Source organism: Lissotriton vulgaris, unplaced genomic scaffold (assembly GCF_964263255.1).
Source record: "Lissotriton vulgaris unplaced genomic scaffold, aLisVul1.2 SCAFFOLD_1321, whole genome shotgun sequence".
In the NCBI taxonomy this organism is placed as follows: domain Eukaryota; kingdom Metazoa; phylum Chordata; class Amphibia; order Caudata; family Salamandridae; genus Lissotriton; species Lissotriton vulgaris.
Window position 1 is genome coordinate 401927 of NW_028244778.1, and position 16668 is coordinate 418594.

Below are 16668 nucleotides of genomic sequence, written 5' to 3' on the forward strand. Positions count from 1 at the left end.
ACCATTTCAGTATCATTTTTGTGGCTAATAATGTAGTTATTTTCTTTGTTTATTAAAGTATGTCTCTGGACAAGATCCCCGGGTAATGGCAACAATGGGTCTAATCAGCAGCTGCCAGGGGCTTGAGGTGTTTGACTATAGATCACAGAACCCATGACAGCTGAACAGTGTTTCCAAAGTTTCTATCTGGTGGCAGTGGGGTTCAAGTAAGGTATGATGAGGCAGAGAGGGGTTCACATCCTGAAATGAACAGCTGACATCAGGGTACCTCTGAGGACGGAGCCCCTCCACAGTCAAAAGATATGGGTTAAATCCATTGTTTTTTTGCTCACCATGCCTCCCCAGATTAGACCCAGCCATATGCAAATCAGTCTTTACCCTGCTCCCCATAGGAACCGTCTAGCCCGAATTGCCAGGCCAGGTTACCCGTAAACTGGGAAAAAGCATTCCTGAACCATTTTCAGGGTGTCACCAATCACCAGTCATGCTAGCTTGACTTCAGTGGCACAGTGAGCAAGGAACCCAAAATATTTCAGACCATACAGAACACTGCGGCCAGACTCATCCTGCACCTTCTCGTGCAGATGCATATTGCTCCCACTTCAGAAACCTCCATTGACCACCATCTAGAATAGATGCCAGTTCAAGATCCTCACTCACTCATTCAAGGCCCTTCCAACCAAGGACCTTCCTACGTCAACCATCGAATGAACTTACACCTACCCGCAAAACACCTGTGATCCGTCTCTCTTGCCCTCGCACACAACCCTGCATCCTTTGCAACTGCTTTGGGTCCGCTCCCTTTCCTACATTGTGGCCAAGACCTGGAACACCCTGCCCCTCCACCCCATACAGTACCTTCCCTGGCAGACTTCAGAAAGAATCTCAAGACCTTGTTTTTCGATGGAGACACAGCACCAGATACCCCTGGAGGTGGCAGGGCTTTCTCTAAACAAATGAACTTACGACCCAACTCTACTCCCCTTCCCCGCCGAGGTCATCGAGAAAATCGTTAACAGACAGCTAACCCGATACCTCGAAGAGAACAGAATCCTGGACCCTTCCCAGTCAGGGTTCTGCAGCAAACACAGCACCGAGACCGCCCTCATCGCCGCCACTGACAACATCAGGACCCTGCTAGACAATGGGGAGACTGCAGCACTCATCCTCCTAGACCTCTCCGCCGCCTTCGACACCGTCCGCCACCGCACACTACGCGCACGCCTCCAAGCCGCAGGGATACGAGAAAAGGCACTGGAACGGACCACCTCCTTCCTCTCCGGCAGAACCCAGAGCGTCCGCCTCCCCCAGGTCCGTTCCGAAGCCTCCGAGATCATCTGCGGCTTACCTCAAGGATCCTCCCTCAGTCCGACACTGTTCAACATTTACATTGCCCCGCTTGCACACATCGCCCAACAGCAGGACCTCAACATAATCTCCTACGCCGACGACACTCAACTGATACTCTCCCTCACCAAGGACCCCATCACCGCCAAAGCCAACCTCCATGAATGAATGAAGGCCGTTGCCGACTGGATGAAGATCAGACGTCTGAAGCTGAACTCGGACAAGACAGAGGTCCTCATCCTCGGCTCCAAGCCGTCAGCCTCGAACGACTCCTGGTGGCCAACGGCACTGGGAGCAGCCCCAAACCCCACCGACCACGCACACAACCTGGGAATCATCTTCGACATGCTCTCAATGACCAACCAAGTCAATGCAGTCTCTTCCTCCTGCTTCAACACCCTCCGCATGCTCCACAAGATCTACAGATGAATCCCGACAGATACAAGAAAGACAGTCACCCAGGCCCTCATCAGCAGCAGAGTGGACTACGGAATCGCCCTCTACGCGGGAGCCCCGACCAAGCTCATCAATCGACTACAACGCATCCAAAACACCTCGGCATGACTGATCCTCGATGTACCATGACACGGTGACATCACCCCCCACCTGAGAAACCTACACTGGTTCCTCGTCAACAATTGGATATCCTTCAAGCTCCTCATCCACGCACACAAGGCACTCCACAAGACCGGCCCAGCCTACCTCAACAGACGGCTCTCCTTCTACACCCCCAACCGCCAGCTACGCTCCGCCGACCTCTCACTCGCCACTGTCCCGCGCATCCGAAGAACAACCACCGTTGGGAGATCCTTCTCCCACCTTGCCGCCAAGACAGGGAACACCCTCCCACTGAGCCTACGACAGACCCAAGACCTGCTGACCTTCAGGAGGATGCTAAAGACCTGGCTGTTTGATCAGTAGCGCCCCCACCCCCAGCACCTTGAGACCCTCACTGGTATGTAGTGCGCTTAACAAATGACTGATTGATTGATGATTTTGGCTCCCTTCACACTGTCAACCAGTAGAGAGCTTATACCACAAACTGGGCTAAAAGATGAGCTGGAAGCCCCTCCGTGGAGTGGGATTCTAGGGCATGCATGTTTGGAGGCTCTTGCTAGGTGAGTAGAAGGGCATTGGGCACTGCTCTGCAAAACACCCCACTCCCTTCAAGGCCCTGCCCCTCCTCTCAAGTTTTAGAAAGATTTAATGAGTTGGCAGGTCTTCAACTGTGTGAGATGTCCACAACTCATGATGAATTTTTTGTGCATATGTAAATGATTTACCCGCATACATTTAACAGGTTGTGTAATGTTTTTTGTTATCTTTTTCCCTTTCTTTGCAGTCTAAACTAGGATACCTTACTTTGATCCTCTGCACTGGACATACACTGGTCTATGGCTGGGATCGCTTTATCTTCGGTCCATTTTACAGATGGCATCTTCCTCCAGCTTTTGTGCTGTCTCTCATCATACCATGCGTGGTGTTGGCCCTTAAGTTTATCCTTATAGCTCCATGTGTGGACAGAAAAATAATGCAAATTCGTCAGGGGTGGGAAAGAAATTCCCAAAATCCAAAGAAGGACGTCAGAGAAAATGGAAAAACAACTGTGTAAATGTCTAAGTATGTTTGTATGTTGTTGTCATACCCTTTTTAACCACTACACGATAAGGCGAAACAACTGGCAAAGGGATCCATTGCAGTTAAAAGATGCAGCATTGTTTACAGATGCCTGATAATTCTAAGTGAAATACCACTCTTTCCAATTGCAGTTCCAATTCAAGTAAGAAAATACATTGTGTAGTCATGTGTACTTCTATGCATTGTTTTATGCTTATGACAAATCTGGTTTCTTCCATTACATGGCTGTAATTCAAGGATAAGGCGCTATATTATAGAAAGTGCACCAGGGACGCAATGGACATATGCGCCTGCTTTGTGTCCCCGGGGCATTTTTGTATTACAGTAGAGGCTGTAGGTGCTTGTGTGGGCCCTTCTGTAATACCGATAGCGCTGGTGCACATGTAGCACCAGCGCTATCCATCATTTGCATAAGGGCATTGAACCATGCAAATGAGAGGATTTCTTTGCCTCTGCGTCCATGCCATATTATGGAAGTAGGCGCCAAAGGCAAAAAAGCCAGGAGATGCAATGAAAGTGCACCACAAAAAGGTGGCACATTGTTAGTGCGCCTCCTTAAGGCAGCACTCTTGGGGATGAAGGGGGTCCCATGGACTGACCAGACATCCCCTTGCAGGTGGGTGCAGTCACTCACAGCACCCGCCTGCAAGGGGATCTCTAATCCCTTTTGAAAGTGCAGGTGGGTTGCTGCCTGTACTGTGGAATACGGAGTGGTTTTGAAGTAGCCGCTCCATATTTCACTTGCATGCGCTTTCCCCCAGGCAGCACCAGTTTGCGGCTACTCTAAAGGCAGCGCATTCTTTATAATAGGGTGAACTCTCACTGTTTGCACACAACACACCATTTTGAAGGTTCTCAGTGGTGCAGACAGGGAAAGTACACCTTAACCATAATACAGGCTCAGGTGCCGTCCTCTTCAGAGCATATACATGAATAGATGGCACTTCATAAGTTTGAGCCTTAATAGCACACACTGACGTGTACTAATAAAGGATCTTGATTCATTGTATCTTTCTTCACTTGAATACTCACACTGCACCATGTTTTCAACATTTAACTTGATCCAAAGAAAACAGGTTAAAAAGAAACTGTATGTTGATGCTCATGATACTGTTTCTATTCGAACATCGGTCTTCAAGACCACAGAAGCAACACAGAAGCAGTTGTAGTAGAAGCAACCAATCTCTTTTAGCATCTTTTAGTCATAAGGTAAACACCCTCATGCTAATTACTGACGAGTCCCCACTTCCATCCCATTCCACATCTTCCCCATCTGGCTCATTGAGTGTCCTCCTGTTGCCCAACTTTCCCTCTATACTGCAACCTCAGTACCCTTTCCCACTCCACTGTACACAACGGCCACCTATGTTGTTTCACTGCCTCCAGGTCCCCTTCCACTCTTCTTCTACATGGCATTTTGTTTCATGTTGGCTGTGTTCGAACTGTATAGGTCCAATACATGCTTACTTACTAGCAAGCATTCCTAGATTAAAAAAAAACACTCAAGCCCTAATAATAAACAAAGCATTCAGGCCCTTATTCTGAGTGAACAGAATGGGATTTTCACGGACAAGTTATATACAGTGACCAAAATAGGAACATGCTTCTTTACTTTATATGAATATGATAGTAATATTACATCATTATGTCAGGACATAAGTATCACCCTAGTGAGAGTAGCAAAGGCGTTAGGTTCTTTTAATGTGGTACTTTTTTATGCAGTTTCTATAGTCCCTACTTAAAACCCCAACTCCCTTTATTCATTTATAGTAACCATGATCCATCTCTTGAGAGAGATCCAGATCCTGGAGAGACATGAGTGAGGACAGGATTGTCATGCTCCATCCGAAGAGAATCTCCCATTATCCCCCTTAGTAATCTCGCCCGCCTCTCTTTTCTGGCCAGCATTCCACTACCGTGAGGGACATCAAAAAGGTGCACGCATGTTTTCTGTCCCAACAGCATCTCCCCCATCTGACTTGGACATCGGTTTGTATAAGGGATTTAGTTGCCTCCTCCTCTGCCCTATTCTCCTGATTAGTAGGCGAATGAAATCCCACCTCTTGCCCTGGACGTGTAACCTTTGATAGTCCCGTTTACCTAGCACCTGAGAGTCTCACTCACATTAAGAAGGAATTCCCGGCTTCTGTACCTCTCTCAATGGCTCAGACAAGACAAATGAACATGGTGAAGAGTCAGTCCTGGGATGTTCCTGTACCCTGACACACCCTGTAGTCCACCGTGATACACCCTTTAACCTCTGTCCTTGCTAGTCACTAAGTAGTATCCAGCCATTGCCACTCTTACCTCTCCCAGTCCCTGCAGCGAGAACTCACGAGTTTGAGGGGAAATTTTGCATCCTAGTAGTGAACCATGCATCCTTTTCCTCTTTTGCCTGTGACATATAGCCCCTGCTCCACTCTCAAGGAGTAGATTGTGAGTTCCCTGTGACACTTATTTGGCCCAAAACAGCAAAACAGTATCACAAGTAGACAAGGTTTATCACAATTGCCCTTCCTGGGTTCAATATTCCCTTACATTTTACCGTGGACAAATCCCCCAGGTTATACCAGGAGTTTGTTGTCTGTTAAAAGGCCAGGTTCACATGCAGGAATTAGTACAGGAACACCAACTCCCACATGTTATCCCCTTCCATACAGGACTACCAATATGCCTATTAAGAGTGACACTGAGGGGCACACTTACTATTATTTCACGCAATGCGGGGCAGCAAAGGAACTTGATGCACTGTATTACATACAAGGAATTGAGCGGAAATGCTCCATATTTACAAAGATATGGAGCAAGTCTGCTCTCTCATTGCGCTGGAGCACTTTGTATGCCAATGCCATCACCTGTGCCATAGTGCAAGGGTGCCTGCATTACTGGCAGGATTGTTTTTGTGCAGAAAGGAAAATCTTCCTGCACCAATTCTGTGGAGGCATATTTCTATTTCCATGTTTGCTGCATGCTGCAGCACAAATGGAAAGAGAAAGAATTGAGTAGACACAATGATATTCCTCCTTGTTTTACCTCTGTTGGATAGGCACGCCATTTTGGTGCAAAACCAGGTTTACAAGACATTGTAAATCTGGGTTTGCATCAAAATACATGGGTGGATGCATGGGAACTTGTTTGCAACTTTGCCTTTATTAAGCCATGTAAAGCCACGCAAAGTGGCGCTGCCTGGTTCAGTAAAAGCCAAAAATGATTCTTCATTGGGGGTTGAACTTCCAAAGTGATGCAACCCTGATGCAAAATCTTAGTAAATATCCCCCACATGCATCAGGCATTTTTGGAGTCGCAAACGATGCGATTCCTTAAAATCGGCCGTTTGCGATTCCAAAAATGCTTTTTTGGATGCATCAAGCAATTTTAGAAATCGCAACTTTTTTGCGATTTCTAAAATTGCGATTGCTTTTAAGAAATCGCAAATTTGCGATTTCTTAAAAGCAATGCATGATTACTTTTTAAATTGCGAATTCGCAATTAGAGGGATAAATTTACCGAGTGGTTGAACCACTCGGTAAATTTGCAAAAAGTGTAAAAAACGCAGAAAATGCATTTTTAAAACATTCATGTTACGGACACACATGTCCTTAGAACATGTGTGTGTGCAACATGATGCGAAAAATACATTTCAGGGGTGCATGGGGGGGGGGTCCTTTGGACCCCTCCTGCACCCATGAAATGCATTAACAAATTGCGATTTTCAAAGTGAAAATCGCAATTTGCTAATGCCTTCCCATTGCTTCCTATGGGCCTTTTGGCCCATAGGAACCAATTGGAATAGCGAATTCGCAAATTGTATTTCGGTAATTTATGCGATTCGGTAAAAATTGCGTTTTTTACCGAATCGCATAAATTTACCGAAAATAATCATGCATCCCGTTTTGCGAATTCTAAATTGCGAATCGTTATTTTTCGCAATTTAGAATTCGCAAACTCCCGGGATGATGCATGTGGCCGCAAGTGCCTGAGTATGGTATTAAGGACAGTTAACACTTGGCCACTCATAATGATGATGTCAGTCATATAGAAAGACATACAAAGGAATGTTAAATGGTAGGGTCGTGAATTACCATAGTAATTCTTAGAGATTTGAGTACATTACTGTAGTGCCTTGCATATTTTAATTTAGTGTGCCTCCCTACATAGCATAGTAGTATAATGTGGCTCTCTGTTCTTGCATCAGTATTTTAGATGTCAAATACCAGTGTTTACTGCACAAAGGATGTAATACTTTACAAAAACTATTTCTTCAAGACAAATAAAAAAACATTACATCGACATACTAACAAATAAGCTATATCATTTTACAGTGAGCTATTTTGTGAAAAGCAAATTCTGGATGCCTAGAACAGGTGCGTATAAAGTGGAGCAAAAAAGAAACGCTATTGTTTTATATCATAGTACACAGACTTGAACAAAGTAAAAAAGCAGTGACAATTGATTTCGAAAAATAGCACTTAGTAAAACATATAAGTAAGTCAAATGCACAATAATAACCGAGAAACATTTGTAATTACATATTAAATACGGACCTTATGCAAAATGACCTGAAGACCTATCCACTAAGAATATGGATACACAGTTAAATGGTGCAATTCTGCATATTTATAGAAAACACATAGTTTTAGTTTTACATTCTTAAATGAAAATATTTATGTTTGACTGCAATTGCAAATGAAAATATACTCTCTCTGGTAAGGTTGGTTGCTATCAAACACTACTATTAAAATGTCTCACTGTAATGCATATTTTGGTATTTGTGATTCACTTGTCCATCAAGTAAAACAGAATTGTAAGTCTCCCGGGGGTGGGGGGGAGGGGGGGGGGGGGTAGAGACTGGAGGAAAATGACACCTCCCAAAATATATGCCTTCTTTGCTTGGAAGTTGGGTCTGGGGACCCAGAATCAGGCATGCTAAGCCTGTTTTTTCCCACTTGTTTAGATGGAAAAAATGAGATTCGCATCCCTTAATCGCACCAACTACACTATGCATGTATTCCCCGAGTGTGTTAACCTTTGTGTTTTCATTCCATGGAAAATGTAAGTCTTATTTTTGACCCCAACATATTGAAGAATATGGTTTCATTTGAAGTTGCCTGTATTTGCTAGAATATGGTTTAATTTGAAGTTGCCTGTACTTGCTTTAGTTATTGTGTGTGAAATTATCTTATTGTAAATATATGATCATTCCATTTTGTAACATGGTTAACAAATAAAGGGACATCTGAAAATAAAAATAATGTTTGCATGAAGAGTTGTATGTTTTGCAAATACTCAATAGCAATGTATTGGTTTTTCTTTTATGTAACACTTTCCTTCCCTTCGGAGTCCAATCTATAGTAATAGCTTCACCGAAGTGTCAAATGTCACTCTTGATCCTGGGCATCCTTTCAAAGTGTACAGTTGATAGTGTCTTGGATGTAATATAACTTAAAGGGTAGGTATTGAGTGAGGTGTGTAGGGCTCAGAAATGTGCTTCGAACATGGTGCAGCAAATGTCACTTAACAAAAACATGTGATGTTACAGAAACTGCCAGAAAAGATGCAGTTACACATATTTACCATTTTTATGAGTATCAGAATCCTATAAAGTGGAACATCAAGGAGTGTGTAGTGTGTTGGTCAGTGGAGACGAGGTTTGCGTGTTCTACCTGGCATCCAGCCAGAAAACAACGAAGCCCAATGTGAAATGTCAAGCAAACTGGGTATGTACTATAAGGGTCGACCCAGAAGCCACAGAGGACCACCCTCCAGTTTGCACTTTTAGGCAATGAGGCTGTGTAGCACCCAGACATAGAGGTCTAATACTTACAGTGTACTGAGAAAGTAACTGAGCTGTATAGTGTGAGGGACCAACCTGAGATGGCAGAGCCATCTTCATTGGAGGCACTCTTAAGCAGCAAAGATATACCAAGTGGGGTCCACCGAAAAGCAACAATAGCCCATCCTCTCTGGAGGCCCGTTAGGCAATCAAGATATACAAGTACAGTACACTGATCTAGGAGCTGAGAAATAGCAAAACTAAAGGAGGCCATACTAGGTACTACACATTGTGGGTCTATGGGTCTCCCCAGAGGTGGAAGCAATATACCCCATAGGTGTTGTTGGCTTAATCTTGGGAACCAGATTAGTATGCATCAGTTGTTGTTCCTGTGGGTTACAATAGGATTAGATATGGGAAAAAGAGAAGGAGTGTCATGGGAGAAGATTGGGTAAGGCACTAGTTTCTGTCATGATATGCTACCGGATCCTAACAGGCTCTGACAGGAAAGATGCACTTAATGTCTACGTGTTTTACCTGGAGGCCTGGGCTCCATTCCCTGGCTGAGGTAGATATTAAAAGGAAGACCAGGCTGTGTGAATGCACAGGTCCTGAGAAGGCTTTCACATACCAATCCAGGCAGAACCAGGCAGAAAGAACCAGAAGTGGTGACTTTTTTCTGTTTTTTTTAATAGTAACCCACATCCTGTCATTTCATTTTCTGTCTTACTTTCATCACAAAAAGACTATACATCATATATGGGTGCTTTACAAACGTTGCACCAAATTCATGCAGTATAGCTTTCAACCAGTCCAGAAATATGCGTAACAGTAGATTAATACTGTTCGAATAGAAGAAAGACAGCCTACCGCATGAATTGATTTCAGACAACTTTTTAGGTCTGACCAAAGGATAAAAATGTGTTTGAGCAACCATTAACATCTACTGGTCAGCTTAAGTATCATTCAGATGTTGCTTCTGAGCCTACAGCATGGCTCAGTGGGTAATCCCACTTCAGCCATTGGCTTTCTACATTTTGAATGATTGCATTTTTCTTGTGCATACCTAAACATTTGCTTTTAAAAAATAGTCTACTTCCATGACTCTGTTGAGGGGATAGTCTCTACTTTCATTTCATTGTGCTTTAGGTCTAGCCTGAGACTATATTAGTTGTCTCACCAGACCCGCGCTATCCAAAAAAATGACACAAAATGCACAAATGAATAAATACATAGAGGGCTTGGGGTCAGCCTTTTTCATAAATGTTCCTGCTCATCTGACATTTGCATTTTGCATCCGCCCACCACAGCATATATCATGGGCAGTGGGTCAGCCCACATCGGCCATTAGTTGCCTCTCTGTGAGTGACAGCCTTTTGCCTATCTATGCATCCACCTAAAGAGAAGTGCACTTCAGTTCTAGGGTTGTTGAGTGAATACTTTACTTTGCCGGTAATTTTTTCTTTCCATTATTTTATCCTCCCTGTATTTTTATCTCAATACTGCTTGTTTAATTTATTTCTTCAGGTTACTTGAATTCAAAGCAAATAGTGCATTCCCTTTGTGTCAATAAAATATATAAACTTGGGATGTGCATTAAAACCGAAATGGGTTTCTATACTTGTTTTAAGTGTAGCTGCATGCTGGAAGCACCCATAATATGCTAGTAAAATGATGTATATTATTATTTTATTAAATGTAAAATTGTATTTAAAGTCTCAGATAGTTTAGTCCGCCGTATGTATATGTGTAACTGGTCAAATTTGCAGAGCTCCAACACAGGGTGTTAAAAGCCAAAGGTTAAAATTGGAAATGATGAAGCAAAAATGCTTGCAGGGGTTAGAGTAGCTATTGTAAATACAATGCGGTGCGCAGCCGTTGCAACATAAACTGCCTGGGTTGGGATATGGGGGAGAGACTTGGAAGTACTCATGGAAAAATTAAATGTTGCTTTCCCGGAGAAACTGATGCTGTTCAAAGTAAGGGCACACAACAGAAAAATCATAAAATAGTGCAAGACAGTACACGTGTCCAAGCATGGCTGCAATGTACATGAAAGTGAGAGATAGCACCTTAAAATGCAAGTTCAAGCTGGATAAAGATGTTAGAAAAGACAAAAAAGGTCCTCAAAGGGAGCATGGGAGCTCCTCGAACAAACAGTCCTCTCGCACGACTCAGGAAGGTTTCAGATATGGATATAGGGGCGCTCGGCTGGCCACAGAGGAGCCTCTAATGAAAGCGGCACGTTTACCTGAGTTGCCAAGGCTAACGTTGGGACGTGTCCTGTTTTACGGAGGGCTGCGGAGTCGTCAGGTGTGCAAGCTGGGGCTGTACGATGTCTGGACAATGCCCTAAGGTGAGCGCAATGCCAGCCGGCCGGCATTCACTATTTCAGGAATCCTCGGTTCTCGCATGCACGGGGGCGAGGCTCCGCTGACTGTCTCCACCCCTTTAGCCCGCTTTCACCGTATGAGGGAAATGAGCACACTTTGTTATGGAGTTCTCCAACGATATGAGAAATTAATTAGGCAGATTTAACTGACTACTGCACTATTACCAACTTGTGGATATTGTAGAGATTGCTCGGGCAGGGGACGCCTATGCCTCGTAGTGGGCCTGCAATACACTGTGCAAATAAATGACACGGATGCCTGGCTATAGGTTAGGGGCCGAAGACCACAAGACGGTCTTGCGCCCGTTTATTTATACCTGAGGGCTTGACCCGCCCCCAGGCTGTGTGCGTGCGTGTGTGCGTGTGTGGACGGGCCGGGTGGCTCCGTCAGTACATCCCTCCAAACTCACAGTTATTCAGTCCCGGCTACTTGTGTGTTTCAGCAGCATGGAGACCCCATGCGTAGTCTTTGAGTCTCTGACTGGGGGTCGGGTTTGGTCGGAGATGGTACCTTTGGTTTCGCTGCCCTCCGGCCATTTCTTCTCTCATTCGTTCTTCGGCGTCTCGTGCGGGAATGGCCTGGGTGACACTTGGCTCTGTTGCCGGCCTGGGCGGCGACAGCTCCCGGTCTTGTTGGCCGGCCGGCGTCTCGGGGAGAATTGGGTCTTCATCACAGCACTCCATATCTTCCGGGGTCGGTCCCCTGGGGGTCCCTTCTGCTGAGACACGCCTAAACCACAATACATTCCTCGCCACGGCTCTCGTGCCGTGGGAGGCTGACACCATTGTGCCATGGATGTTCACGATCTCCCACACTTCGGGTTCGAACGTCGTCTGATACTTCCAGTTGCGGTGGCGGGTCTTCAGTACCACATGGTCTCCTACCGCTGGTGGCCCGACCCGGCCCCTCGCGCTCGGCTTGCTCTTTCGTTAGTGTGTCGCCTTCTGTCTTGGGTTGCCTCGTGGTTCAGCTCCAGGGACTGCCACGCTGAGCTCGTTGGTATACAGTCGCGTGGTGCTCTCCGAAACATGACATGAGCCGGAGCACAATTGGTGGTGCAGTGTAGTGTTTGTCTGTTGGAGCTCAGAAACTGCACCAGACACTCCTCTGGCGCTTCCCCCTGTTCCACGCCGATCTGCAATGCCCGGTTCATTGTCCCCATGAACCTTTCGACCTCGCCATTGGCTTGAGGCCACTGTGGCGTGATCTTCCGATGGTTTATTCCTCGCCTACTTAGATATGCCCTGAAGTCACTGCCCTGAAAGGGTGGCCCATTGTCTGACCTTATTTCATCAGGAAAACCTAGCATGGCAAATGTCCAATCCAACGCTGGTTTCACGTGGCTGAATGCAGTGGAAGGTATCACCTCCACCACCGGGAATCTGGAGCATGAGTCGATCAGCACCAGGGCTTGTCTTCCATCAGGAAATGAGCCAAAATCAATACTTATCTTTGACCATGGAATATCACAAAGGTCCTCCGTGATGACGGGGTGTGGCGCCGGCTCCTGGCATGTGATGACACACGAGTGGCAGTTGCGGATCTCCTCTTCCACTGCACCGTCGCTGCCCGGGAACCACACCTTGCCACGCAAACAAGCTTTCGTCTTGGCCACTCCCTGATGACCTTGATGAGCAAGATGGACCACCTCCCACTGTAGGCTCGAGGGGATGACAATGGTGGCACCACGCAGGACCACACCGTGCAAAGCTCACTTTGGGCCTGCCACCTCTGTTGGCGAAATGTCTGCTCCTCCTGCGTTAACGCACTAGCTCCATCCAGGAAGCGCTTCCAGTTGCGATTCTCGAGCGTGGTCTTCCCCGACGGAGACATTCGTCCCGGTCCGTGGCTGCCCCAATCTCTTCCAGTGTGAGGGCCTTGGGGCAGGCATCTTGCGATAGCACCATGACAAACTCCTCCACCTCTTCCATATCTTCCAGCTCTGATGCAAGGGAGGAGTGTCCCGGATGGCGTGACAGGAAGTCCGCCGGGTTGTCTGCTCCTGGGCGGAAAATGACTTAGAATCTGTAAATTTGAAGCAGGACGGCCCACCTTTCAATCCGGGGTGGCGCAAGCCTGGCCAACCCCCGAACAGCGGCACCAGTGGCTTGTGGTCCGTGACGACCTTGAACTCGTGACTGAAAAGGTACAAATGAAAGTGTTGACATGCCCATTTTATGGCGAGCGCCTCCCTTTCTATCTGCGCATAGCGCATCTCCGTCGCTGTCAGTGCTCGGCTGGCGGAGGCCGTGGGTACCCATTCTTGGTCTTCTGTCTTCTGCATCAGCACTGCCCCTAGTCCTACCGGGCTAGCATCTACGACGACCTCCGTCTGTCTGTGTGGCCTGAAGTATGCCATGACCTTGTCGTCTATTAGGGCGTCCTTTATGGCAGAGAATGCCTCGTCCTCTTTCGCGGACCACATCCAAGGGTGGCCCGATTTGGTGAGTGCGCGCAGGGGCTCTGCTAGGGACGCCAGATTGGGGATGAAGCGGCCACAATACGTGGCCATCCATAAGAAACTGCGAACTTCGGTTGCAGACGTCGGCTTGGGCGCTGCCCGGATGGCATCAGCCTTCTTCGGGTCCACTCTCAGTTGCAGGAGAATATGTACCCAAAGAACTCCACCGACTCATTGTAGAACGAGCATTTCTCGCGGTGTAGTGTGAGCCCGTGGTCAGCTAGCCGTCGAAGTGTGGCCCGAAGGTGTCCATGATGCTCTTCCAGCGTCTTTGAAAAGACCAGAATATCGTCACTTAAATTGATGACCCCTGGAATCCCCAATAGCGTCTCCCTGATTGCATTTTGGAACACTTCGGCGGCAGAGGAGACGCCGAAACTCAGGCGCTTGTACCTGCGGAGGCCGACGTGGGTTGAAAACGTTGTGATATTCCGGCTGTTGGGGTGTAGCTCAAGCTGGTGGTAGCCTGCGTTTAAATCCAGTTTGGAGAACCACCGGGCTCCATTTAAATCTGCCACTATATCGTCCATAGTTGGCGTGAGATGTCGCTCCATCTTGTCTTATGGCACCCGGTTGTTTGGGCTTGGGGGCCACAACAAGGGGCGACACCCAGGGCGTAGGGCCCAACACTTTTTGATTACCCCAAGGTCCTCCAGCTTTTTCAGCTCCTCTTCCACCTGCGGCCACAGGTGGAAGGGCACCCTCCTGTGTCGCAATGCTGTTGGCTTCACAGTGTGGTCGATATGTAGCTTGAACATCTTCCCTCTTAGGCGGCCTAGTCCTTGGAAGAGCGCCGGGAACTAACTCAGCATGGCGTCCGCATGCCGTTCGTGTATTTGGTTGGCGAAAAATACAAGCCGGAGGTCCTCCGCCGTGTGGCAGCTGAGGAGCGTGCCTCACTTGCCTCCGGTCACGTGAAACTTCGTGTTCACCTTTTGGCCGTTGCACGACATCATCACATCGATTACTCCTCGTAGAGGCAAGGGATCATCACTGTCGTACGTGTATATTCTGGCTTTTGAGGGTGCCAGCGGCGGGCGGGGGGACAGTTGTTCATACTGTGAGTTGTCCATCACGTTCACGGACGCCCCCGTGTCAATCAACGCTTGTACCGTGGAGCCTTCAATCTGGACTTAGCACATTGGCGGGGGTTGTCTCCTCGATCCATCACGACCCACGAAAGAGACGAAGAATACATCATCGTCCTCATCCTCGTCCATGCGGAATGCTGCTTGTGGGGTGTCGCCGCAAGGTCCGGGGTCTTCGAGTGAGATTTGGCGCACTCCTTGGCTAACGCTCCTTCCACTCGGTCCAGCACGGCGACTGCCGCTGCTGCGGCACACTTTCGCGAAATGATTAATTTTCCCACAGTTGGAGCACGTTTTCCCCCGTGCAAAGCACCGGCCATTTAGAGGGTGGTCTATTCCGCAGTTCCCGCTTGCAGAGCGCGAGGCTGCTGGCTGCTGGCTTTTCTGGGCGGACGGAAATGGTCTTCTGCGGACGACGTCGACGTGCTCCTCTTTAACGGACACGTGTTTGGCCGGCATCGTAGGTCTGTCCAATGCAGCCTGCATCGCTTCCGCTCGGGCATTCGAAAGTTTGTGCGACCTCGCTAACACCAGAATCTCGTCCAGGCTTATTCAGGGTTGACGTAGGATGAGGCGTCTCAGCTGAACTGACCGATAGCCTTGAATGAGCTGCGGTCTGATTTCCAGTGTTCAATCCGGCAGCTCACAGGAGGTTGCCAGTTTGCGAAGCCTCGCGTAGAAGACGTCGATTGATTCGCCTTCCGCTTGGCGGGCCTGGCGCAACATGAACAACTCATAATCCGTGTTTGCGCGGGGGTCAAAGTGGCGGTTGAGCGGCGTGATGGCGACCGCGTAGTCGTTGTCGTCCCCTCTGTCCGGTAGGGTTTCCAATAGTTCATACAGCTCGTCGCCTCCGTAACACATGAGTAACGAGCGCTTGACTTTTGCGTCTGTTTCTCTGACCCCTACGAAGTAGTGTTCTAGCCGGCCTAACCAGAGGCGCCATCGCGCGGCAGCCGTGGGAGGGTCTGACAGCTCACTGAATGGCGGGAGCCGGGCTGCCATGGCGTGTCCCGGCGGGATTGGCCTGGCGTTGACGACCGGGGCAGGAGCCTGCACATTTTACGTTACTACTGGCTGTTAAGCCGGAGCTGGCAGGGCCGGGTCAGCTGCTGCATTGCCTGCATTTGCCTGTTGATTCATCCCTGGCACATGGTGGCGTGTGAGCTACGCGCCGACGTAGGCCTTCGGTGATGGCACTTGGCTAGTCGCTGTGATGGCAGTATGGTGGACCCCTTGCTGTCGCTGTGGGCTTGCTGACCATGCCTCAGCCGTGTGTTGTCTCTCCACCAGGCCCCTTGGCCTCTGTGCCGGCGTGTCCGAAGCGCCGGAGCTGCACCGCCCTTCACACCAGGAGAAATTCGTGCCTCCGCAGAGGCGGGGTAGCGTCGAGGGCCGAAACAGTCCCTCCGGTTGACGCTGGGTGCGCTGCCGCGTGATCCCTTCCCCAGGCACAGGAGGGGCGAGTTGCCGGGCCGTCAATGAGGCAGAGCTGGGACTCAGGTGTGGGCGCCACTCGCGTGGATCGTCCTGTGCGGCAAGCAGCGGACGCAGTCCCCCGCGGGGGCTCACCTGAGCGCCAGTGCAGGCGTGATGAGGAAGCAGGCAACCAGGTATGTCCGGGCCTCCCAAACTCGGTTGGAGTGCACCCGCGAGGGGTACGGGCTGCTGCCTCAGGTTCAAGCGCAGGCAGCGCGAGCGCGGCACCCAGAACACCACGGGACACCGCAAGCGCGTCCACGGGGGCGAGGCGTGGGCAAGGTACCCGCCTCGTCGCCAGTGTAGAGTTTGCTTGGGGCAGGGGACGCCTATGCCTCGCAGTGGGGTCTACAATACACTGTGCAAATAAATGACACGGATGCCTGGCTGTAGGTTAGGGGCCGAAGACCACGAGACGGTCTCGTGCCCGTTTATTTATACCTCAGGGCTTGACCCGCCCCCAGGCTGTGTGCGTGCATGTGTGCGTGT

General features: G+C 48.6%; 1 protein-coding gene across 2 annotated transcripts in view; it reads left to right on the forward strand.

Moving 5' to 3' along the window:
• LOC147666743 (metalloreductase STEAP4-like) overlaps positions 1-8234 on the forward strand; it is a 262209-nt gene extending 253975 nt beyond the window's left edge. Inside the window, exon 5 of one of the 2 annotated variants that reach the window (XM_086948911.1) lies at positions 2690-4736. In XM_086948911.1, the coding sequence (XP_086805037.1) occupies positions 2690-2959 (270 nt within the window). In that variant the 3' untranslated portion in view covers positions 2960-4736. Of the gene's footprint in view, positions 1-2689 lie in introns of both variants that reach the window. The other variant, XM_086948910.1, reaches the window with a different exon arrangement.
• The last annotated feature ends 8434 nt before the right edge of the window (positions 8235-16668 follow it).